Genomic DNA, 25,187 nt, shown 5'->3' with positions numbered 1-25,187 from the left:
CTGGTGTCTATTCTGTTCAGACGCCCTTGGCTCTGAGTCCCCTGACAAGATTAAAATGCAGTGGCTGAGGGGCACCTGGGTGGCTCAGTCGGTTAAGCCACTGACTTTGGCTCTGGTCACAATCTCACAGTTTGTGGGTTCGTGCCCCACGTGGGGCTCTGTGCTGACAGCTCGGAGCCTGCTTGGGATTCTGGGTCCCCATCTCTCTCCCTAACCAACCTCCCCCTGCCCCCCGCCCCACCCCTGCTTGCGCTCCGTCTCAAAAATAAATAAACCTTGGGGCGCCTGGGTGGCGCAGTCGGTTAAGCGTCCGACTTCAGCCAGGTCACGATCTCGCGGTCTGTGAGTTCGAGCCCCGCGTCAGGCTCTGGGCTGATGGCTCGGAGCCTGGAGCCTGTTTCAGATTCTGTGTCTCCCTCTCTCTCTGCCCCTCCCCCGTTCATGCTCTGTCTCTCTCTGTCCCAAAAATAAATAAAAAACGTTGAAAAAAAAAAAAATTTAAAAAAAAAAAAATAAATAAACCTTAAAAAAAATTTGAAACGCAGTGGGGGAGACGAGGCAGGTGCTGAGAGAGAACGGCATAAGAGCAAACAGTTCCACGTGGTGCTGCCGTGTGGTGGGTGCCAGGGGGTGGTCTCTTCCAGAATTTTCCACGGGCTCTAAGAAGCCAAGTTCCTTTGTTCAGGCTGAGTGTTGGCTGGGTGTGGGCGTGGGAGGGCCAAAGAAACCTCTTAGCAGTTTTCCTACAAATGCTCCTCGGGAAAGTGCGGCCACATTCCAGAAGGTTTCACCCTCAGGACTACTTTTCTTTCACCGAGGAGTCTTCTTGTGGGTGTGGAGGTTCTTGGCCGGAGAAGGAACCGGCTCGGCCAGCCCCAGGCCCGTGCTGACGCCAGAGATCAACAAGGTTGTCCAGGCCGGCGTCCTCGGGCAGGAAGGGCCCCCAGCCTGGGTAAGAGGACCTTCGGCCCCCAAGGGCTTGGCTCTGTGGGACTGAGAGAGACAGAGAGGGAGAGAGAGAGAGAGAGAGGCCCAGAAGAGGAGCCAGGGCAGAGGGCCGAGGGGAAGCAGTGGTGGCCCCGGAGGCTGTGACCTTCTCAGGCCCCGCTGGGTGGCCTGGCTTGCTGTTTGGGGCTGGCTAATGATTAGCAGGGAAAATGTCACTCTGGGGCATGCACACCTTCCGGGAGCGAGGGGCCAGTGGCAGGCAGGGGCCACCTCTGTGTTTACAGCCCGGCCTGTGACGTGACAGGGCCATTTCAAGAGGAACTTCCTGCTAACCGGCGACCCGGGTGGAGATTCTCGGCGGCCACACAGGTTTGTTCCTGCGTTTGCGTGGAGGGAGGACGGAGGCCCAGATGCCTCTGGGATCAGAGAACCTTCTGTGACGCCGGAAGAGGAGAACTTCCTGCCCGAGGTGAGCCAGCTCCAGCCAGCGGTGGGCGTCCGTCCAGCGGGTCCGCGGGCACCTGTCTCGGGCCGAGGGGCGGGTCGCTCGCTTTCCCCGGGAAAGTGTCCCAGGACCAAACACACACTCTTTGTTTCCCAACTTCCACCCAGTTAAACATTAAGAAAGCAGGCTGTTCGGGGAGTTCAGGAATTCAAGATGACTTCTGATGGAGCGAGAGCCTCTGTCATAGCATGCCGCTGTCTGGGGGGCGGTGAGAGCTGAGAGCCAGCTGGGATTTGGGGGGGGGTCAGGATTCCAGGGCTGGAAAGTCACCGTGGCCCCATGGGTCATTCCCCGCACTTGTAAATGCCGTTTCTCCTCCTGTGGGAAGGAGAGCCTCACGGAAGTCTCCGGAAGCCCTCACGGGGGCCTCATTCCTGCAGGCAGGACAGCCCCTCCGGATGTAGGGGTGCAGGACGTGGGCTTGTCCGAGTGCAGCCTTTATGTATATTTAGGCACAGACGTTTGCAGCGAGCCCCTTGCGTGGATTTTGCTGTGACGGATTCTCGCTCACCCTGACCAGCACCCAGCTTTCTTTTTGGGTCTTGGCTTCATGCTGCTGCCTGTAGCAAGAAGTGTGGCAGGCACCTTGGCAAAGCTCTTTCCAGGGACCCAGAAACGAGGGCTTGCGTGTGGGGGTCACTGAGTGAGATAATGAAACGCGGCAGTTTCCTTTCCTGAGATCAGTGCGGTGGCCCCTCACACACCTTCCGTGTGGTTTTTGCCTTGTCAGGGCAGTAAGGGAGTGGTTGGAGGTTAACTCCTGTTTAGTACAAATAAAAAAACCTTTTTTTTAATGTTTATTTTTGAGAGAGAGACAGTGAGAGTGGGGGAGAGGCAGAGAGAGAGAGGGAGACACAGAATCGGAAACAGGCTCCAGGCTTGAGCTGTCAGCACTGAGCCCAACGCGGGGCTCGAACCCACGAGCTGTGAGATCATGACCTGAGCCGAAGTCGGATGCTTCACGGACTGAGCCCCACAGGCGCACCAGTACAGTTTTCTTTTTAAAGTTATTTATTTAGTTTGAGAGAGAGAGAAAAAGCAAGTAGGGGAGGAGCAGAGACAGAGGGACAGAGAGAGAATCCCAAGCAGGCTCAGCTCTGTCAGTGCAGAGCCCGACATGGGCTGGAACCCATGAACCTGTGAGATCATGGCCGGAGCTGAAGTCAGTTGCTCCACAGACTGGGCCACCCGGCTGTCCTGTGTTTAGTACCGTTTAACAAGACTTAAGACTTTAAGAAGACTTTGCAGGTTTTCAACGAGAAGTAGGTACTTCAAGTCTTCCATAACAAAATGACTGGGAAGTGAAATCTCCGGGGTCTGTCCAACTATCCCACAGAGATGTTAACTTGCAAATTACCTGGCAATAGGTCCTCATTTAATTAAAGCGAAGGGACGGCTCGTTTCTGCACACATCCTTCAAATACCAGCCCGGCACAAATCCACTCCTGCAGCAATCCTGCCCCAGGGCTCCCTGGACCTCACTGGGCGCTCCTGCCCTGCCCGTCCCGGGGTTCTGCTGGGCTCTGGGGAAACACAGTCACCGCTCTTACAGAGAAGAAGCCAGAAGGGTGTGTGAGGGACGGAGGCCGAACAGAGGCTTTAGAAAACACAGCACTCAGACTCGGCCTGACTCAGCACGGTTATCGGTATTTCCTAATGGACCTTAAACTTCGGCTGCAATTTCAATAAGCACTGGGTCCAAGCTTGGCATTTATGGCCTTCGGTGAGATGCGTAATCTTCTCTACGAGGGCTCAGTGTCTCCCGCATCCTCAGCTGGGGTGTAGCCTTCTAGACGACCGGTCTAGCCACCGACTTGTCAGAGCGATGTGCATTGAACCTTGCAAATTAGTAAATGATTTATTGGCACTTCATAATTGGGGACCTGGAGCCCGTCTGGGAGGGCTGGGGTTTCAGTCCGGCCTGGGTACGGCTGCTGCACAGCTTGCCGCCCGGGCCTATTTGTGGAGCTCTGCGGCGTGTGTTTTAGACCCCGCGGGGGCTGGGGTCCCCACAGCGGCACCGACTTTGAACCTTGCGCCGTGCCGTGCACGCAAGTGGTTATGGTTTAGCACGCATGCTGAGTTTTGCTTTCCCAACACATCAGAGAAACAGAGGGGTGGAAACCCGCGTTCCTTCTCGTGAGCCCCGAATAGCCAGGATCACTGCTTCAGCGTGAAATGGGTTCCGCCGACGTGAGGTGTGGTGGTTACTTGTGCCTGTTTCACTTCCTGTGTTTGTGCTTTTGTGTTGCTGCGGGGTCGGCCTCTTTCGGCTGTAGGAGAGGAAAGGGGACGGGAGCCCTGGACAGGTGTCAGCCCATTACAAAATCCCACAGCCGTGGGGAGGGGGGCGTCTCTGATGAAACCCGGTGCCCCACATTTCAGAGGGAGGGTCCCCCCCTCCCCAGTTGATGGGGCTGTGACGTCTGTGTGAACGCCAAAGCCAAAGTGAAAACCATCCCCTGGTTAGGGAGCTGTGCTCCACACGGTGGTGGTGTTGAAGATTGTGAAAGAAAGAGACCCTTTGCTGAGCCAAGGGGCCGTTGTTTTTGCGGGCAGTTCCCCACACATTCAGTGGGTGATTTACCTTACATGCTCCAGTGGGACCACACGTTGCTGGTGACTGTGTTGCATGGGCCTACCACAGGGAAGAAGGAAAAAATAAAAATAAAAAGAGAACATGTAGGGATGGAGGGGTGAGCAAGAGGTTTATCCAAGAACAAAGGGATTGGAAGGAAGGGCCAAGAGGTGCACACGACAGGTTCCCCATGAGCTGCCTAGGGCTCAGTCTACCCTGAACTCTCCTAGCTCTGACCTCTCCCCCTCTCCCTCACCCTTGACTCCACCCCAACGCCAGTGCCTCTCAAACATGCCAGGCATGGTCCCACCCCGGGGCCTTTGCACCTGCTGCCCCTGTGCCTGGAAAGCTCCTTTGCAGATATCCACGTGGCTGTCACCTCACCTCCTTCACTGTTCACGGAGCATCTTCCCGGGAGACTTTCTGTGACTTGCCTGTTTGTAATTACAGCCGGCCACCCCATGCACGCACACGACCCCTTGCAGACGTCCCCCTGTTCTCTCTCTATATATACCTTTTGGCACCTTCTAATAAGCTTATGTTCTATTTCACCTGTTTTCCCTTTTGGTAACGTGAACTTGTTACGGGGAGGATTTTTTTTTCCCCTCAGTGATTAAAACATCATGATTGAAATGAAAAGCAGCAAGCCCTCGCCCCTACATCCTGGCGAGTCAGTCAGCAGTAAGGCTATACCGTCTGCCTTCCATAACTTATACCTGGACTGGGGAGCAAGATCGTTTAATGCAGGGATTCTCCAACTTGAGCCTGGGCCAGAATTGGTTCACTGTTTAATTGTTTGGACAGATTTGTGTGCTCGCCCCTGGAGCTTCTGATCCAGCAGGTTTGGGGTGAGGCTGGTGCCACCGACCGTCCATCCGCGGACACCCATGAGCCGGTAGGGGCTCCACGTACTCGGGATGCCAAACGCTCGTCAGTGACAGATGGTTACCTGGCTGCTTTGTTTTCCCAGGGTGAAGAAGACGCGTGGTGATGGAGGGCAGGTGGAAAGGCATCTCGACCGTGCTGGTCATCCTGGCTGGGCTGGCAGGTAGGGGTCTCCTGAGCTTGGTGGAATGTTCCTGGGCATCCGCTGGAAGCGGGCAGGAGGGAACCCAGAGGAAGCTTCCTGGATACGTGGCTGCCAGAAGCTTCTTCCTTGGGCCTTTCTCACTGCTTCCTCTTTCCACAGAAGGGTCTCTTTCCTTGGGTGCACTTCCTGCTCTCTTGACTGAATTTCCTACCGGTCCTTCCACTGGGTCGTCTCTGCTGTGAGCGTTTGCCCTCCCATTCCTCCCTGTAAGTCATTGTCCTGTCCTCTGCCTGCTTTTCTCTTCTTCCATTTCTATCTGGCCTTCAAGGAAGGCCCAATTCAGACATCACCTCCTCCCTGAAGCCCTCCTGACCTTGCTGTTTTCTGGGTAATAATCCCAGCTCCCATTTACTGACAGGGGAAGGGCCCACCGCTGTTTCTCCCATCAGCTTCTCCTCGTCCTGGATCGCCCCCAGGGGGTCAGTCCAAAGGGACTCCAGGGGGTCCCAGGCCAGGGTCTCCCGATCACACTCTGCTTTGCAGGAGGTGGAGCTTGAGACTGCGGGGTCCTCGGGGTGACTGGAGTTGGTTCCCCCAGCTTTCTTTTGATTATGTCTTGCCTAGACTTCTTAGAGGGTAGCCATCCTGTATTTCTTGTGCAGTGATTTCAAGGCATTGTACTGAAGAATGATGAACATGTAGAAAAGCTCACAAGTCACGGAGGTACAGCTTGATGAATTTTCACAAACTGAACACCTTCGTGTATTAACAGTGAGACCAAGAACCTCCCGTGAATGCCTCCCTTTTGGTCATTCTGATACCCCTCCCCCAATATTCGATATTTATTGAAAAACGGAAAAGAATGAAATAATATAGGGACTCTCAGAGTGTGTTATAGGCAATAAGGACTCTTTTGTAAGTTTTGGTTTGGAGTATGTTGAGACATTAAGCCCAGGGGCCCAGGCTGTGGTGTTAACGCGTATTTGAGGGCAAAGATGTTCAGAAACCCCCGACTCATTGTGCGCAGTGTGAGGTGTTTAGTAGGCGCTTGATAAGCCCTGGTTTGTGGAGAGGAAAACACCAGCCCTGTCGCGTAGAGCTTGAGGACTTGTCCAGGGGCTGGCAAACCACGCTCAGCACTCATTTGAGGGATAAGCTCCAACGTGGCTATTTCAGCCACGGTTGCAAAAATCTCTTCTGGCAGTTTAGCGGGGAGCTGATGTGCTGTGGGGTCTATGGTTTTTCTGGGACATTTTCCCTGAAGTTGTGTTTGGAACAAAGGGGAGGCTTTGGTGGAGGCCTGGAGATGGCTGTTCCAGGAGGGGAGAGTGTTATGGGCTCATTCGAATGCCCCCTGGGGGATGGGGTCCATTGCTATGGACTGAGCACCTCAGATGCTTCATCTTGGAAAGTCTGGGGGTAGAGACACCTTCATTTGTAGACTTTAAATAGCTGAGAGCAACCTCCATGCACACTCAAAGGGTTCCTGCCAGTCCTCTCCTCTCTATCTTGCCCCAGTGCAATGGATTATTTAGAACTCAACACCCTTATTTATTCGCTCAGTGAATATTGACTGAAGGCCTGTTATGTGCCATTTAGTTGTAGGCATTGTGATGTGGCAATGAAAAAAACCAGGCATAGTCCCTGCTAACAAAGCACTTAGAGCCTCGCAGGGGAATTAGGCACTTATTGGTAGAAAAATCAATATAAAGTTGCCATTGTGACAATTGCCTCAAAGATTTGAAAGCCAAGACTGGCATGCCAGACTGATCACTGCCCATGCAAAGGCCCTGGGGCCAGAAAGAGTTGGTGAGTTTGATAAATTTAGGGTAGTCTGGTGGCTGGAAGGTGAAGTTTGGGGCCAAAGGAAGTTGATGGGAGACTAAGTGAAGTCATAAGAGGATAATGTTAAGGGTTATCTGGTCTTTGTCCAAAATGTATATGTTTAAAATATTTAAACTAAGTCTGAGTGTGGAGGTGGGTGGTAGGGGTGTCTGATCATTCTGGTGTGCTGGCTGCCGTGTGAACAGCAGTTCTGGGTGGTGGTGGCACAGCGGTGACACTCGAGCTTCCTGCCATCATCAGTGGGACTCTGCAGGTGCCTCAGAACCGCCCCCCCCCTTGTTTCTCGGTTCCCTTCTGACTGTCCTGACTCCCATTTTCTCAGCTGCCTCACCAAAGCATTTCTCTGCTGCCAGATCCCCTGCATTTCCCTTTCTCCCTTTTGATTTTAATGGTCTGCTTCACTGTTTCTTTGCGGTGTTCAGTAAGAGGCAGGGGAAGGCGAGGGGTCTGCAGGTGCAGTGAGGGAGGCGGGAGGACAGTGGGAGAACAGAGGGGTCTGGCCTCCGACCTCCCATCAGGGGGACATCCAGCTGCTCCCCCAGGGAGCTGGGAAAAAAACCTTCGCAGAAAGCCGGTAGGATGCATGTTTGGGGTCCATTTATGGAGGGCCAGGAGGAGGCACGGAAGTGCTACTGTTGGGTGATTTCCGTCTTGCAGACAGGAGGATGCAGTGAGTGGACGAGATGTCTGGTCCTCGCTGGCAGCCAGTCAGTCATTCACGGAGGTGCCTGGTGGAGTAGGATCCTGGCAGGAGAGGAAGCAGAGGGAGGGGGGCTGCCTATGTGGGAACTGGAGAGTGTGAGTGTGAATAAGAATCTTGCAAATGGACAAACTCCCGAGTTGGGTGACCACCACAGCTGGTGGCCCAGGGGAAGTGTCTGGGAGGTGGGGGTGGGGTGGGGGGGGACACTGATCTTTCTTGTGGCTCTGCCCCGATTTGCCTGTTCACTGTACAGAGTGAAAGGGGAACAGAGGGAAGAGGAGGATTTGTGTTTGGTGAAAGGCCTTACTGTCAATTTTCTCGTATTTGTTCTGTGCAGGGCAGGGTTACACAACCCGCAGCTGATAGGATTCAGGGAGAGGAAAGGGGCTCCAGGACCTCGCATTATCAGGGTACAGCTTCTGAGTCAGGAGGCAGGGCTGAAGGCGAGTTTACCTATGGCGGTAGCCAAGACCGCTGGGGACGTGCTGTCCGGGGAATGTAGTGCTGACGATTTGGAGCCTCCTGTTTAATTTATTAGAGGTCAGGTTCAAACTCCAACAAGAGTTTCCATTTGTTCTTCCTCCCTCTCACCTCCCACCTGCAAAGTAAGGTATGTGGCCTGCACATTTTGTTGGTCACAGGTGCAGTCTGGTGGCTCGGAGCAAACAGTGTTCCAGAGTGAAATAATCTCTCTACCTCGCACTAGGCAGTGAGGGAGCCATGGTTTCAGATGGGTCTGCGTGTTCCGTGGGAGCCCTTAGATGGCGCTCCTGGCAGGGCGGGCTTGGGTCTCAGCCACCTTGGTGCTCCCCACACCTGAGCCACTGGGCTCTGTCCATTTAACTCCCACCGTTCTGCATCAGGAGTAGGGGGAGCGTGCTGTTGTCTCCCTGCGGAGTGGGGAGAGCTCATCTCTTTCCTCAGGGTGTAGATTTGGTTGTTTCCTTCCTTCTGTCCTTCTGAAGGTGCAGTTCAGGGCTCGTGGAAAGAGCCAAGTCGGCACAGAGGCCGTGACTTTCCCTGGGGGATCATTTTTGATTTCTCTTCCTCAGGCTTTTTTCTTTTTCTAAAATCCCAGATCAAAGGGATCCTTGGATTAGAGAGGCCTGCCCTGGGATAAGGGAGGATGGCCAATAGGAGCTGTTATTTAGAGTCCCACTTTCTCTCTTTTCCCACCATGCCCAGAGACAAAGGAAAGAATAACTGTCATGTTTATCCAAACACAGGAATAGTCTTAGCTAATTGTGATCTTCCCTCAGTTCTGCCTCTTTGCAGCCTGTAGGTCTCTTTTCAGGACCCTTTTCTTGACCTTGACCCTGGCTGCCTTGCCCCCTGGTCCTGCTTGCCTCCGGGGCTGTGCAATAGTTCTCGCTCTCCCATTAACCTGTCCCTGCGGCAGACTGTGCATTCTGGATACTCAGGTGATACGTTAATGTGTTAATGTGTGTCTGCCGTGTCCTGTCTTACGACTTTACCATATGAAGTTGGAAGGAGAGGTGGCTGCAATGATTTGGGGGCACTCAGGGTATATGGCAGGCTGCCTGGTGGACCCACAGGAATCCTACAGCTGCATAAGGTAGGAGGAACCCGTTGCAGTCTTACTGGTGTGGCGGGCAGGGCTGAGGAGAAACCACAGGGTCTGGTCTGCTTAGGGGTCTGTTTGCTATAAACTCTGGGTGAGATCAGAGGGGGAAAGAGTAGGCAAGAGTGGGAAGGTGTGAGTGTGGGTTCCAGCTCATCACTGTGATGGCAAGTCCTGGGATATTGCTTACCTTCATTTATTCGTTTAAAAAACCAGAAGTGAAAAGAGGGGCATGAAGGATTTGGAAGACTACCCTTTGCCGTGGAAGTTCTATGTCGAGTTATTATTATTATTATTATTATTATTATTATTATTTTATTGACTTCTTTTATTTTTTATTTTTTAAATTTACATCCAAATTAGTTGGCATAGAGTGCAACAATGATTTCAGGAGTAGATTCCTTAATGCCCCTCCCCCATTTAGCCCATTTCCACTCCCACAACCCCTCTGGTACCCTCAGTTTGTTCCCCATATTTAGGAGTCTCTTCTCTTTTGTCCCCCTCCATGTTTTTATATTATTTTTGTTTCCCTTCCCTTATGTTCATCTGTTTTGTCTCTTAAAGTCCTCATATGAGTGAAGTCAAATGATTTTGGTCTTTCTGTGACTAATTTCACTTAGCATAATACCCTCCAGTTCCATCCACGTAGTTGCAAATGGCAAGATTTCATTCTTTTTGATTGCCAAGTAATACTCCATCATATATATATATACCACATCTCCTTTATCCATTCATCCATTGATGGACATTTGGGCTCTTTCCATACTTTGGCTATTGATGATAGTGCTGCTATAAACATGGGGGTGCATATGTCCCTTTGAAACAGCATACCTGTATCGCTTGGATAAATGCCTAGTAGTGCAATTGCTGGGTCATAGGGTAGTTCTATTTTTAGTTTTTTGAGGAACCTCAAACAATACTGTTTTCCAGAGTGGCTGCACAAGCTTGCATTCCCACCAATGCAAAAGAGATCCTCTTTCTCCCCATCCTTGCCAACATCTGTTGTTGCCTGAGTTGTTCATGTTAGCCATTCTGACAGGTATAAGGTGGTATCTCATCGTGGTTTTGATTGGTATTTCCCTGATGATGAGTGATGTTGAGCATTTTTTCATGTGTCGGTTGGCCATCTGGATGTCTTCTTTGGAGAAGTGTCTATTCAAGTCTTTTGCCCATTTTTTCACTGGATTGTTTGTTTTTTGGGTGTTGAGTTTGAGAAGTTCTTTATAGATTTTGGATAATAACCCTTTATCTGATATGTCCTTTGCAAATATCTTCACCCATTCTGTTGGTTGCCTTTTAGTTTTGCTGATTGTTTCCTTCGCTGTGCAGAAGCTTTTTATTTTGATGAGGTCCCAGTAGTTCATTTTTCCTTTTGTTTCCCTTGCGTCCGGATACGTGTTGAGTAAGAAGTTGCTGCGACCAAGATCAAGCAGGTTTTTGCCTGCTTTCTCCTCGAGGATTTTGATGGCTTCTTGTCTTACATTGAGGTCTTTCATCCATTTTGAGTTAATTTTTGTGTCTGGTGTAAGAAAGTGGTCCAGGTTTATTCTTCTGCATGTCTCTGTCCAGTTTTACCAGCACCACTTGCTGAAGAGACTGTCTTTATTCCATTGGATATTCTTTCCTGCTTTGTCAAAGATTAGTTGGCCATATGTTTCTGGGTCCATTTCCAGGTTCTCTATTCTGTTCCATTTGATCTGAGTGTCTGTTCTTGTGCCAGTACCATCCTGTCTTGATGATTACAGCTTTGTAGCATAGCTTGAAGTCTGGGATTGTGATGCCTCCTGCTTTGTTTTTCTTTTTCAAGATCGCTTTGGCTATTCGGGCTCTTTTGTGGTTCCATACAAATTTTAGGATTATTTGTTCTAGCTCTGTGAAGAATGCTGGTGTTACTTTGATAGGGATTGCGTTGAATATATAGATTGCTTTGGGTAGTATCGACATTTTAACAATATTTGTTCTTCCTATCCAGGAGCACGGAATGTTTTTCCATTTCTTTATATCTTCTTCAATTTTTTTCATAAGCTTTCGATAGTTTTCAGTGTATAGATTTTTCTCCTCTTTGGTTAGATTTATTCCCAGGTATTTTGTTTTTTTGTGCAACTGTAAATGGGATCAATTCCTTGATTTCTCTTTCTGTCGCTTCATTGTTGGTGTATAAGAATGCAACCGATTTCTGCATTGATATTATATTCTGCAACTTTGCTGAATTCATGAATCAATTCTAGCAGTTTTTTGGTGGAATCTTTTGGGTTTTCCATATAGAGTATCATGTCATCTGCGAAGAGTGAAAGTTTGACTTCCTCCTTGACTATTTGGTTGCCTTTTATTTCTTTGTGTTGTCCGATTGCAGAGGCTAAGACTTCCAAAACTACGTTGAATAGCAGTAGTGATAGTGGACATGCCTGTCTTGTTCCTGACCTTAGGGGGAAAGCTCTCAGTTTTTCTCCATTGAGGATGATATTAGCATTGGGTCGTTCATATATGGCTTTTATGATCTCGAGGTATGCTCCTTCTATCCCTACTTTCTTGAGGGTTTTTATCAAGAAAGGATGCTGTATTTTGCCAAATGCTTTCTCTGCATCTATTGAGAGGATCATATGGTTCTTGTCCTTTCTTTTATTGATGTGATGAATCACGTTAATTGTTTTGCGGATATTGAACCAGCCCTGCATCCCAGGTATAAATCCCGCTTGGTCGTGGTGAATAATTTTTTTAATGTATTGTTGGATCCAGTTGGCTAATATCTTGTTGAGGTTTTTTGCATCCATACTCATCAGGGAAATTGGTCTATAGTTGTCCTTTTTAGTGGGGTCTCTGTCTGGATTTGGAATCAAGGTAATGCTGGCTTCATAGAAAGAGTTTGGAAGTTTTCCTTCCATTTCTATTTTTTGGAACAGCTTCAAGAGAATAGGTGTTAACTCTTCCTTAAATGTTTGGTAGAATTCCCCTGGAAAGCCATCTGGCCCTGGACTCTTGTTTTTTGGCAGATTTTTGATTACTAATTCGATTTCCTTACTGGTTATGGGTCTGTTCAAATTTTCTATTTCTTCCTGTTTCAGTTTTGGTAGTATATATGTTTCTAGGAATTTGTCCATTTCTTCCAGATTACCATTTTATTGGCATATATTTGCTCATAATCTTGTCTTCTTATTGTTTTTATTTCTGTTGTGTTGGTTGTGATCTCTCCTCTTTCAGTCTTGATTTTATTTATTTGGGTCCTTTCCTTTTTCTTTTGGATCAAACTAGCTAGTGGTTTATCAATTTTGTTAATTCTTTCAAAGAACCAGCTTCTGGTTTCATTGATCTGTTCTACTGTTTTTTTGGTTTTGATAGCATTAATTTCTGCTCTAATCTTTATTATTTCCTGTCTTCTGCTGGTTCGGGGTTTTATTTGCTGTTCTTTTTCCAGGTCTTTAAGGTGTAAGGTTAGCTTGTGTATCTGAGATCTTTCTTCCTTCTTTAGGAAGGCCTGGATTGCTATATACTTTCCTCTTATGACTGCCTTTGCTGCGTCCCAGAGGTTTTGGTGTGTGGTGTTATCATTTTCATTGACTTGCATTCATTGACATCCATATACTTTTTAATTTCCTCTTTAACTGCTTGGTTAGCCCATTCATTCTTTAGTAGGATGTTCTTCAGTCTCCAACTATTTGTTACTTTTCCAAATTTTTTCTTGTGGTTGATTTCGAATTTCACAGTGTTGTGGTCTGAAAATATGCATGGTGTGAACTTGATCTTTTTGTACTTACTTAGGGCTGAGTTGTGTCCCAGTGTATGGTCTATTCTGGAGAATGTTCCATATGCACTGGAGAAGAATGTATATTCTGCTGCTTTAGGATGAAATGTTCTGAATATATCTGTTAAGTCCATCTGGTCCAGTGTGTCCTTCAAAGCCGTTGCTTCCTTGTTGATTTTTTGATGAGATGATCTGTCCATTGTTGTGAGTGGGGTTTTGGAGTCTCCTACTATGATGGTATTACTGTCGATGAGTTTCTTTATGTTTGTGATTAATTGATTTATATATTTGGGTGCTGTTACATTGGCACATAAATGTTTACAATTGTTAGGTCTTCTTGGTGGATAGACCCCTTGATTATGATATAATGCCCTTCTGCATCTCTTGATACAGTCTTTATTTTAAATTCTAGATTGTCTGCTATGAGTATGGTTACTCTGGCTTTCTTTTGTTGACAATTAGCATGATAGATGGTTCTCCATCCCCTTACTTTCAATCTGAAGGTGTCTTTAGGTCTACAGTGGGTCTCTTGTAAACAGCATATAGATGGATCTTGTTTTCTTATCCATTCTGTTACCCTATGTCTTTTGTTTGGAACATTGAGTCCATTGATGGTTAGAGTGAGTACTGAAAGATATGAATTTATTGCCATTATGATGCTTGTAGAGTTGGAGTTTCTGGTGGTGTTCTCTGGTCCTTTCTAATCTTTGTTGCTTTTGATATATATATATATATATATATATATTTTTTTTTTTTCATCTTTTCTTCCCTCAGAGAGACCCCCTTAAAATTTCTTGCAGGGCTTATTTAGTGGTCACAAACTCCTTTAGTTTTTGTTTGTCTGGGAACCTTTTTATCTCTCCTTCTATTTTGAATGACAGCCTTGCTGGATAAAGAATTCTTGGCTGCCTATTTTTCTGATTCAGCACACTGAATATATCCCGCCACTCCTTTCTGGCCTGCCAAGTTTCTGTGGATAGGTCTGCTGCAAACCTGATCTGTCTTCCCTTGTAGGTTAGGGACTTCTTTTCCCTTGCTGCTTTCATGATTCTCTCCTTGCCTGAGTATTTTGTGAATTTGACTATGATATGCCTTGTTGATGGTTGGTGTTTGTTGAATCTAATGGGTGTCCTCTGTACTTCCTAGATTTTGATGTCTGTATCTTTCCCCAGGTTAGGAGAGTTTTCTGCTATGATTTGCTCACATAACCCTTCTACCCCTATTTCTCTCCCTTCCTCTTCTGGGACCCCTATTATTCTCATGTTGTTCCTTTTTCATGAGTACTGATTTCTCTAATTCTTAAATCGTGCTCTTTTGCCTCAATCTCCCTCTTTTTCTCGGCTTCGTTATTCTCTATAAGTTTGTCCTCCATATCGCTGATTCTCTGTTCTGCCTCATCCATCCTTGCTGCTGCTGCATCCATCCGTGATTGCAGCTCAGTTATAGCATTTTTCATTTCATTCTGACTAGTTTTTACTTCTTTTATCTCTGCAGAAAGGGATTCTAATCTATTTTCGACTCCAGCTAGTATTCTTATTATCATGATTCTAAATTCTGGTTCAGCCATCTTGCTTGTATCTGTGTTGGTTAAATCCCTGGCTGTCGTTTCTTTGTGCTCCTTCTTTTGGGGTGAATTCCTTTGTTTTGTCATTTTGAAGGGAGAAAAGGAATTAATGAGGTAGAAAAATTGAAGTTAAAAAATTAAAGTTAAGAAAATATTAAAATGAAACACACACACACACAGACACACATACACACACAAATCGAATAGATGATGCTAGATCCTAGGTGTGTTTTGGTCTGGGTGTTGAAAGTGGTTTGACAGATTAGAGAAAAAAAAGGGGGGGTGGAAGAAAAAAAAGGAAATCGTTTGAGAATTTGAAAAAATGAATACACTGAAGTGGGCTAAAATGAGATGATGGGGGTAAAATAGAATTGGAAAAAATTTACACAAAATTAAAGAATATAGTAGGAAAAAATTAAAGAAAAATATTTTAAATAAACATTGAAAATAATGAATTTTTTCTTTTTCTGTATTCAAGAAAAAAGAAATGAAAAAGAGAAATAAGAGAGAAAAAAAAGAACTAGCTGGAAAATTTGAAAAAGTGAATACACTGTAGTAGACTAAAATGAAATGATGGAAGTAAAATAGAATTCACAACAGTTTACATAAAAGCAAAAAATATAGTAGAAAAACTAAATAAAAATATTTTTCATAGAAATTGAAAGTAAAAATGAATTTTTTCACTTTCTGCATTCAAGAAAAAGGAAAGAAACGAAAAAGAGGAAAAAGAAAAAGAAAAAAGAAAACAAGGAAATCGTTTGCAAATTTGAAAAGGTGAATACAATGAAGTAGACTAAAATGGAATGATGGAAGTAAGATAGAATTTGATAAAATTTACACAAAAGTAAAAAATATAGTAAAACAATTAAAGAAAAATATTTTTAATAAAAATTGAAAATAAACATGAAGTTTTCTCTTTCTCTATTCAAGAAAAAGAATAGTGTAAAAGAAAAGAAAGAAAAAGAAAATTGAATAGATGGACCTGCTAACAGATTGAAATAGGACTGAAATCACTTCATTTTCCCCTAAAAGTCAGACTACGTAGTGCTTTATAGTCTATAAACTAAGTAGGCGGCGAGGTTGGCCCGGTTGGGCGGGGCTCCGTGCAACAGCTCCGCTCTCCACTAGATGGCGCTGCTCATCTCACTGGGGTGGAGTGTTGGGGGGCTCGTAGGTGCATGTGCGCCTGCGGCCGTGGTAAAAATGGCGCCAGCCAGCTACCCGGTCTGTTCTCCCCATCAGCAATCGTGCCCCGTCCTCTGTCTTCAGCTCTCGTCCACTCCCCGCTTTTCCACTCTCCGTGACCAGGCCCCAGGCAGTACCTCTCTCCCGGGTTTTGTCCCAGATGCGGCTGTTTTCCCCGGCCCCTTACTTCCGAAGGATCCCGGCTTTGACCCGCTCCGCCCGTCTGCGGGAGGGTCTCACCGAGCCATGGCCAAGCGAGCCACGGCCGAAGGAGCCACGGCCGAATGTCGGCTGCAGCCAGGAATGCCCACTGGACCCTGCTGTTGCCGGTGCCCCGAGACTGCGGCCAGGTGCCACCCTGCCCCATAAAAAGTTTGTGAGATAGTGTAGCAGCAGAATTTTAGGGATTATGGAAGATCACAACACACATCTGGCACCAGGCTTTACCCTTAACAACCTTGTTCCGGCACCAGCGAATCTGGCCGTTTTCTGGGGCCTGCTGGGACCAGGTGGCTTCAACGGTCTCCACCAAATGTCCTTCCAGCAGTGGAACCACTTCTCCCTGTGTGGCCCGAGAACCTCCCGGACCCCACTCTGTTCCTGGGGATTCACCTTTCCCACCAGAGCACCTCCAGGTAGGGAGCTGTGGAGTTGCAGACTCTACGCTCCCCTCGTTTACAGTCTTAATGGAATTTAAACCCTCTCCTTTCTCCTTTCTCCCTTTTTAGTTTAGTCCCTGCGGCCGTTTCCAATTTTCCACTTTCTCTCCAGCTGCTTTTGGGGAGGGGCGCTTTTTCCGTATTCTCTGCCCCCTCCCCCTCCCAGTCTCTGTCCTCTCCCTGCCTGCAAAGGCGGCTTCCTGCCCGCTGACGGCTTCTCTCTCCCCACGTTCACCTCTCCGCACCACATACCTGCTGAGTTCTGTGGTTCAGGTTGTGCAGATTATTGTATTAATCCTCCAGTCAGTTTTCTAGGTGTGCAGGATGGTCTAGTGTTGGTCTGGCTGTATTTCAGGGATGCGACACACAAAAAACTTCCATGCTGTTCCGCCATCTTGGCTCTTCTCCTGATGATTATATTTCAATGCGAGAGTTCCCAGCCCTCCACCTCCTCATCCTGGTCCTCAGGCGGGGCACAGGCTGCTCACCCTCCTCATCCTCCCTCCTCCCCTTCCTCAGGCCGGGTGCGGGCTGCCGTCCTCCCTATATCGAATTATTATTACAAACATGGGAAGCTCTTAAAAGCCCTGGCTGCCAGTTGGCTCCTCTAAGGCGATTAGAACATCTGTCCTAAATGGACAAAAGATTTTTCTTGAGTTCTTCCAGTGCCGAACATGCTTCATCCCCTGTTATCCTGATTCCTTTCATGTGAGCTGGAGAGCCCTTGATGTCCACTGTGTGGAAGACCAGTTAGAAATTGTCACTCCAGGGTCACCGGGGTGGCTCAGTTGGTTAAGCATCTGACTCTTGATTTTGGCTCAGGTCATGATCTCAGGTTCATGAGATCGAGCCCCGCATCGGGCTCTGCGCTGATAGGACAGAGCTTGCTTGGGATTGTCTGTCTCCTTCTCTCTCTTCCCTCCTCCACTCGCATTTACTCTCTCTGCCTCTTGAAATAAATACATGAACTTAAAAAAGAAAAACAAGTTGTCACTCCAGGTAAAACCGGCATTATGGTGCATCTGGGGAGCCAAGGGTTGAATGTTGTGGAAAGTGTGAAAGAAACAATTCTACTTAAATCTACACCTCTCTTGGCTTGTCTTACAAAATCAACACATTCCTTCTTGCAGGTTATATGCTCATGAATGTTTACTGAGGGTTTGAGGGTCACGTTTAGGGCTTGACATGGACTGTCATATTTGGTTTTTGAAACAATCCACTGTGGTGCCAGTGCCCTTGTTCTGTGGCTGAGGCGAGTGGGACATGGAGAAGTTGAGATAATTTGCCCCGTGAGCCAGGAGCCCCACCTGACAGTCCATGGGCTTCTGCTTTTGAGCCACCTGCCTGTCTGCTGGAGTTTTATTTATTTATTTATTTATTTATTTATTTATTTATTTGTTTATTTATTTTTGGGACAGAGAGAGACAGAGCATGAACGGGGGAGGGGCAGAGAGAGAGGGAGACACAGAATCGGAAACAGGCTCCAGGCTCCGAGCCATCAGCCCAGAGCCTGACGCGGGGCTCGAACCCACGGACTGTGAGATCGTGACCTGGCTGAAGTCGGACGCTTAACCGACTGCGCCACCCAGGCGCCCCTCTGCTGGAGTTTTGAACCCAACACTAGATATGGTGGGATTTTTTTTTACCAGCCTGCCAGAAGCATTGCTTGATTGTTCTCATCATTACGGGAACCCACTCCCCTATCCTTCTGCCTGTTTTCCCTCTTTGTATTTCCCCACCCGTGTCTCTTCTGGTCCTTAAGAGGAGAGGCACGGAATCAATGATAGTACAGTTCTCTTGATACTTGGCGACTGGCTTACCTATCACTCCACGGCCGTGTACTCAGATGCAACGTTTGTCTCTCTCCAGCTGGACTCCTTCTCTCTCAACCTTGTTTATCCTCCACCCCTCAACACTGTCCTAAGGATTCCATCTGGGGGCTCTAAGGAGTGCAGGGGCATGCAGTGGGCTATGATCTCAGCATGCTGGGGTCCCCATTCTCTTCATGAAGAGAGACTGTTTTCCACCTTCCCCTCTGAGCCCCAGGATTTCCACGGGGGTGGAAATCAAAGACCCTGGCCAACTTCCTTGGAGGATAACTCTCGTTTCATAGGGAAGGTGAAAACTTGCCTCAAATAGACCCGGGAGCTCTCAGGGCCAGGCTGGGATCGAGGTAACATCGCTCTGGAGGTAGAGGAGCAGTCTTGCTGGGAGGTGCTCTGAGATGTGGAGGGAGCGTATGGAAAGGAGGGATGCGTGGCTTCCTGTCCACTGGGGAGACATGGTGTTGGGACCAGGAAGACATGGAGTCTGAGCCACTGGCCATCCAGAGGCCACGGCTGGTGAATACAGAAGGGTTAAACCCTACCTTAGACTTACACAGATTTGTTCACTTACCGTGCCTTCCAGCTTCTGGATCCAGCTATCAAATCATAGAAGGTCCCAAGAATGCAACGGTGCTGGAGGGCTCGGAGGCTCGCTTCAACTGCACGGTCTCACAGGGCTGGAAGCTCATCATGTGGGCTCTGAATGGCACGGTGGTTCTGAGCATCACGCCCTCAGAGCCCATCATCACCAACGACCGCTTTACCTCTGCGAGCTACCAAGAGGGCGGCAACTCCATCTCTGAGATGATAATCCATGATGTGCAGCTCCGTGACGCGGGGCACATCAAGTGCAGCCTCCAGAACAGTGACCGCGATGCATCCGCTTTCCTTTCAGTGCAAGGTGGGTGCACAGGTGGCTCTGAGCGGAGCAGGTGGAGGCGGCTGCGTTGGATGCCAGGGACACAGGAGGACCCTGCACGCATCCAGGGTCTGCCCTCAGCGTGTTAGGCTTAGAAGTATGAATGCCTGTTGTTTTGTTGTTTGTTGTTTCTTACCCCAATTCTTCACCGAATCTCTTTCTGCCCTTCTCTCTGTTTCCCCTACCTCATCTCTTCTTTCCTTTCTCTTTTCTTTCACTAAGACTCTTAAAGACAGGTCTTATCACTTTCCCATCGCTAGCCCACCGAGAGCTTTTGTGGACATCCACCCCAGATTCTCCCAGGCCGGTTGTGGCCACTGCTCTTTGATTTAGGAATAGCTGCCCATCACTGCCGTTTCTCTAGTGTTTTATATACTTGCTGCTCTTTCCTCGCCTTATGTCACGTATGCACTTTGAATCATGATTTTTTTACCCTTTTCCTCTTTCCAGTTGAGTTCTCCCAATCCTTTACTCTTTCCTGCCCCCAGCGGTTCTTGTAGTCAAAGGTGGGTGTTCACTAACTATACCAAACATTTTAGGGAAAAGAGGAAGCGAAATTTATCACAAGGGATAGTTTATTTTTCATTTTCAGAGGTAATTTTGAGGTGCTCTAAATCATGGTATGTAGTGAAAAGAAAAATAAAAGGATGCTTTACAAGAATTCAGAACATCTTTATCAAAGTTTAATCACCTTGCAATTCGTAAAATGTAATTATATGGTATTTGTAGGTGCATTGGAGCTAGTTGAGCTCCTGATTTCTGTGGCAGCATTTCTTAAGAAAACCACGTCGTATTTTGAAATTTTTTCTTATGTCTATTTATTGGCTTGTCTAGGAGAAATTTCCAAACATTTGATCTGTGTTCATGTTGCATCAAATCCAGTTTGATAACATTTGGTAGGAATGCAGGTTTACCTATTTCTACTTGCCTTTTTTTTTCTTTTTTTACTTAGCCAAAATGTTGTCCCTTTACTTTTATGTGTCTTTAATTTTATATGGCTTAATGATATTTTCAAAATAGTGATTTTTATGAGATTACCTGGATTATTGGCTTAGTTTGCATGACCAGATTCTTACCATAATGATTTGTGGCATATGGGAAAGAACACAGGAAAAATGGAATCAAAGACACGAGTTCTGGGTTCGCTGTCATCAGTTACCAACTTAGTGACTCCTGAGGTGGCCCGACTTCTTCATCTTTAAAAGAAGGATAAGGCTCCCCCGCCCCACCTCATAGGTGTACTGTGAGGGTCAGACGAAGCAGTGACTGACGATGGCTTGAAGACCCCAAAGTCCTGTTTGATTCAATTTATCGCACGTGGAGCTGGGAGCCAGCGTGGGCTGGTGGTTCATAATGCAGGCTTGGGAGCCTGAATGCTAGGTTCAGATTCCAGCGGTATCACTTGCTAACTGTGTGACCTTGGCCGTTATTTAATGACTTTGTGCCCTAGTTTCCTCATCAGAGGGTTGTTGTGGGATCAACTGCGTAGGTCCAATAAAGTCTTTACAACAGCACTTGGGTCATGGCCATCTCCGTACGGCCAATCGCATTCCTGATAGGAGCACACCATTGTGTTGGGCATCTGGAAATGCACTCAAAGGTGGATAGAAGAAGACAGAGTCCTGTCCTCAAGGACCTCCCGGGAAGAGTAGACCATGCACATGCAGGGATAACATGAGTGGCCTGGAGATGCTGCCAGGTGCTGTGAGGGAGACAAGTTCAGGTTTGAATTGGGAGGGGAGAGAGAGAAAGAGCAAAGCCTGTACAGATGACTCCGTGTTGAGGTGCCCTTCTGTGCTTCGAAGGTTTGGGGATGCTAGGCCAAGGGGGGAAATGAGAGAGGAGGGGGACACCTGGATCAAGGACACAGGGCCAGAGGCCTGACTTAATCGATATGTTCATGGCACATCAAATTCATAGATCCATGTGTTTTTATAGCAGCTTTGCTCAAAGCTCCACATCTATAAAGTTGTCTGTGCCTAAACGTGCATTTTTGTCGGTTGGCAATTACCGTAGCTTTTAGTTTTGCTACACATGGAAGATTAAGCATTTGGGATGATAAATTCTTTCCCAAGGTCATGCGGAAGGAACCCACAGACCGGCCACCGAACTTGGTCGTATTACCTGGGTTCCAGTGGTCTGAATGGCTCTTTGTTCCCAGAGGAACAAATGTTCTCTAAGCAACAGGATCTCTTTCAAGGGAAAAGAATCTTGAAGAAAGAGGAAACATCCATGTTATTTTTAAAATGGTTTAGCTGAAGATTTATTTTTTCCAGCTCATGTATCAGCAAGAAAAAGAGAGCTTACATAGCTCCCTCTAGAGTCATCTTAGATCTGTGTGAATGCTACAGTCATCACCTTTGTATAGAGCGTTCATTGCGCTATGCGATAAGCTTTGTGAAAGCCAGTGGGAAAAGTTGAATCACAAATATGTGTAGAGAAAGGAAATGCTTCCGGTCGCTGCATTTGTCCATCCATTGCCAAGTCTGCCCATTAAATCACACACCAAATTCTAGACCCCTTGTATTTCGAGGGCCAGTAGACTTGAGTTCAAGATCGTCCCTTATTAATTGAGGCAATACCGCTCCTTCCAGTTTCTATCATCTTAAACCTCTCCACCAAATGAAACAGTGAGTGGAAAAGAAGGAATAAGTACAAAACCCTTTACATGTAAGGAACAAATCCATTTCCCTCGCATTGTTGCGTTTACAGTATTCCCTGCATTAGCAAACAGGCTTTACTTACTCCGAGAGACTATTGAGGAAAGGAATGGTTGGAAATTTAACATTTTAGAGTAAGAAGAGCTTTCAGAGCTGACCCAGTTCCATCTAGTTTGGGAACTGTTGGGCATCCCCTAGAACTTGCAGGGTCCGTAAGGTCACGACTGCTTCCATTATAATACTAACATGTGAATTGCCTTTCCTACGCTCATTTCACTTGTGCCCACAGGATGTCTTTCCCAATAACTGATGTATAATGATACAAAGTCATGCAAAAGTGAAAGGTCAATTAAAGCGCCAGATAGAGCAATGGGTTTGTATGTCAAAGAGAATGAGAGTTCCTTTATATAGTTTCAGTTTCCACAGTGCAACTACCCTGTAAGAAATCACTGCTTGCCAAGTGTTGGTACAATATCAAGGAACATACGTGATTATTTGAAAAACCTTCTCAGTGTTTCACCTATATATCCATGGGAGGTCAGATTTATTTATTTGTTAAAAATTTTTTTTTTAAAACGTTTATTCACTTTTGAGAGGCAGAGAGTGAGCAGGGGAGGGGCAGAGAGAGAGGGAGGCACAGAATCCAAAGCAGCTCCAGGCTCTGAGCCGTCAGCACAGAGCTCAATGCGGGACTCGAACTCATGATCTGTGAGATCATGACCTGAGCTGAAGTCGGAGGCTTAACCAACTGAGCCATCCAGGCACCTCCATGTGAAGTCAGTTTTAAAAATATACTCCAGTAAAGCCATTTATTGAATATATTGCAACAGCTTGAATGCAGAACCAGATATGAGAATCCAGCTAGACGTTAAAGAGATTTGCAGAAATCTAAAACAATGATATTCTTCTCAATAATTTATGTTGGGTTAAAAACACAGGTGTTTTTCATCATAATATGGTAATCCACGGTGACATGTAGTGATTTGTCATTGTTATTTTAAATATCTTTAAAAATAAATATTCTAATTTCAAGTATGGTAAATATTTTTTAAAGTTTATTTATTTATTTTGAGAGAGGGAGAGAGTGAGTGTACAAGCAGGGGAGGGGCAGGGGGGGAGAGGGGGGGGAGAGAGAGAGAGAGAGAGAGAGAGAGAGAGAGAGAGAGAGAGAGGGAGAGGGAGAGAGGGAGAGAGAGAGAATATCCCAAGCAGGCTCCATGCTGTCAGCACAGACCTGATGTGGGCCTTGAACTCAGGAACCATGAGAGCATGACCTGAGCCAAAATCAAGAGTCAGATGCTTAATCGACTGAACCACCCGGGTGCCGCTCAAGTATGGTAAATATTGATAGAACATAAACAAAATGTCTTTGGAGTCCTCAGTGATTTTTAAGAGCACTGAAACAAAAACATTTGAAAACCACTGATCTAGTCAGATTGTTTCATCTGACCTTTAAAAACAGAGAGTGATTGCCCAGGTGAGGGCAATTTGACTGAGAACTGAGGGTTTTTTTTTAATGTTTATTTATTTTATTTTGAGAGAGAGGGAGAGTGCAAGCAGGGGAGGGGCAGAGAGAGACACACACAGAATCTGAAGCAGGCTCCCGGCTCCGAGCTGTCAGCACAGAGCCTGACGCAGGGCTCAAACTCATGGACCTTGAGATCATGACCTGAACCAAAGTTGGCTGCTTAACTGAGCCACTCAGGTGCCCCGAGACTGAGTTTTTGATTCTTAGTCCAGTGTTCTTCCCATTATATTATACAACAGGGAGGATATTTTAATTTGGACGCTTGGATGTTTCACTAAGGCTGTGTCTTTACCGGAGCCAATCCTCAGGTTATTTTATTAATATTAGCACACACAAGTCCTATTTTCGTATAGGTTGTTTATAGTGTGAACATTGACATATGCAGGTAGGCCATTCATAAAAACCGTAAGGTTTTTAATTTATCTATTATATTCTGGTACATAATTTTGGGCAATTGTTATAATTATATTAGATTTGATTTTGAATTCATTTGCAACTGGAAAAACATTTTAAGGAAATACTATAGGAAGTTCTGTTTAGAAACGTATGACCCCCAAAATAAAATGAAATGAATCTGACTGACCAAAGGCCAGGAGCAACTTGCTTCCCATGACCCCGAGATACGTTCTCCTGACAATGGAAAGAGTGTATAAAGGTTTTTCCCTTTTTGTTTTTGCTCCCAGGAGAGCCCAGGACAACTTTGCAACCTCACTTGAGTGACTGAGTAGCCTACTCTGGCAGGCACACTTGCCCTCTCTTTCCCATAGAATTCATATTCTCCTGGATCCCGATTTTTATTTATTCATTTCCTCTGGAATTATATGTTCTCTGGTGAGCAACCTCCCCTTCTTCCATGAACCTGGCAGGTCTAAATAAAGACACAGGTCAAACCTGAGTTAAGGTTCTCGATACAGACACAGCCCGTTTGGCCTCGGGAAGATGGCTCTCATGAAATGCGATCCAAGGGGAAAATTCAAGACAACCTGGAACCAACAGAGGTATGGTCACCCCTTTGGAACATTTCTCTTTTCTTCTTTAGTTATGGGGGCGTTGCTCATTCCCGGAGGCAACCTTGTAGTCGCGGAGGACGAACCTTGTAATGTGACTTGCCACGCATGGGGCTGGATCCCGCCCCCAGGTATTTCCTGGGATATCGGCGTTCCCGTGAGCCACTCGAGCTATCATTCCGTTCCGGAGCCCAACAGTACCCAAAGTGCAGTGAGCGTCCTGACTCTCACACCACAGGGCAACGGGACTTTGACTTGTGTGGCCACCATGAAAGGGCTGCACGCCCACAAGTCTGTAACTGTGAATCTTACTGTGGTTCAGCCTCCTTTGGGTAAGTGAAGACCTTTTGCTTTACATAAAATAAAAATATTGTTGCATGCTTTTATATTTCATATGGGGTGCTCTCAGTCAACAATGCCTAGGAAAATTGTATGGTGGCCTTGATTTTATAGGTAGGGATGGTGATGGAGACAAATTAGTGTCAGCTTAATGATGCCGCAATTCCACTTGCTTTTAAATTTCATCTTCAAGTGTCTCTCTTTTTTTTTATGTTTATTTTTGAAAGAGAGAGAGAGAGACAGAGCGTGAGCAGGGGAGGGGCAGAGAGAGAGGGAGACACAGAATCCGAAACAGGCTCCAGGCTCTGAGCTGTCAGCACAGCGCCCGACGCGGGGCTTGAACCCACGAACTGTGAGATCATGACCTGAGCCGAAGTCAGAGGCTTAACCAACTGAGCCACCCAGGCGCCCCAAGTGTTTTTATTTTTGACTTCCTTATGGAAACCATTAAGAACCTTGACAATGATCATAAAACACATCAGGTTCAGGGATAAACACTTGAAGTCAGTGTTTCTCTGTAGCTTTTATCTGTTGTTCCAGTTTGATCCCATCCTCTTGGCCAGTATGGGG

At 46.8% G+C, this 25,187-nt stretch overlaps 1 protein-coding gene across 8 annotated transcripts in view; it reads left to right on the top strand.

Moving 5' to 3' along the window:
* The first annotated feature begins 754 nt into the window (after positions 1 to 754).
* IGSF5 (immunoglobulin superfamily member 5) overlaps positions 755 to 25,187 on the top strand; it is a 90,193-nt gene continuing 65,760 nt past the window's right edge. For 3 of the 8 annotated variants that reach the window (XR_013557819.2, XR_013557818.2, XR_013557820.2), the window contains exons 1-4: positions 978 to 1,417; positions 5,002 to 5,079; positions 18,748 to 19,065; positions 24,311 to 24,610. Coding sequence is in view for 5 of the 8 variants with exons in the window: in XM_078452758.2 (XP_078308884.2) it covers positions 5,022 to 5,079; positions 18,748 to 19,065; positions 24,311 to 24,610 (676 nt within the window). In the remaining 3 variants the exon portion in view is untranslated. Of the gene's footprint in view, positions 953 to 977; positions 1,418 to 5,001; positions 5,080 to 18,747; positions 19,066 to 24,310; positions 24,611 to 25,187 lie in introns of those variants that run through there. The other 5 variants (XM_078452759.2, XM_081796555.1, XM_078452757.2 and 2 more) reach the window with 4 other exon arrangements.

Source organism: Panthera onca, chromosome C2 (genome assembly GCF_046562875.1).
Source record: "Panthera onca isolate mPanOnc1 chromosome C2, mPanOnc1 haplotype 2, whole genome shotgun sequence".
NCBI classification, from domain to species: Eukaryota; Metazoa; Chordata; class Mammalia; order Carnivora; family Felidae; genus Panthera; species Panthera onca.
The sequence above is the reverse complement of the archived record's forward strand: the minus strand, read 5'-3'. Positions and strand labels throughout refer to the sequence as shown.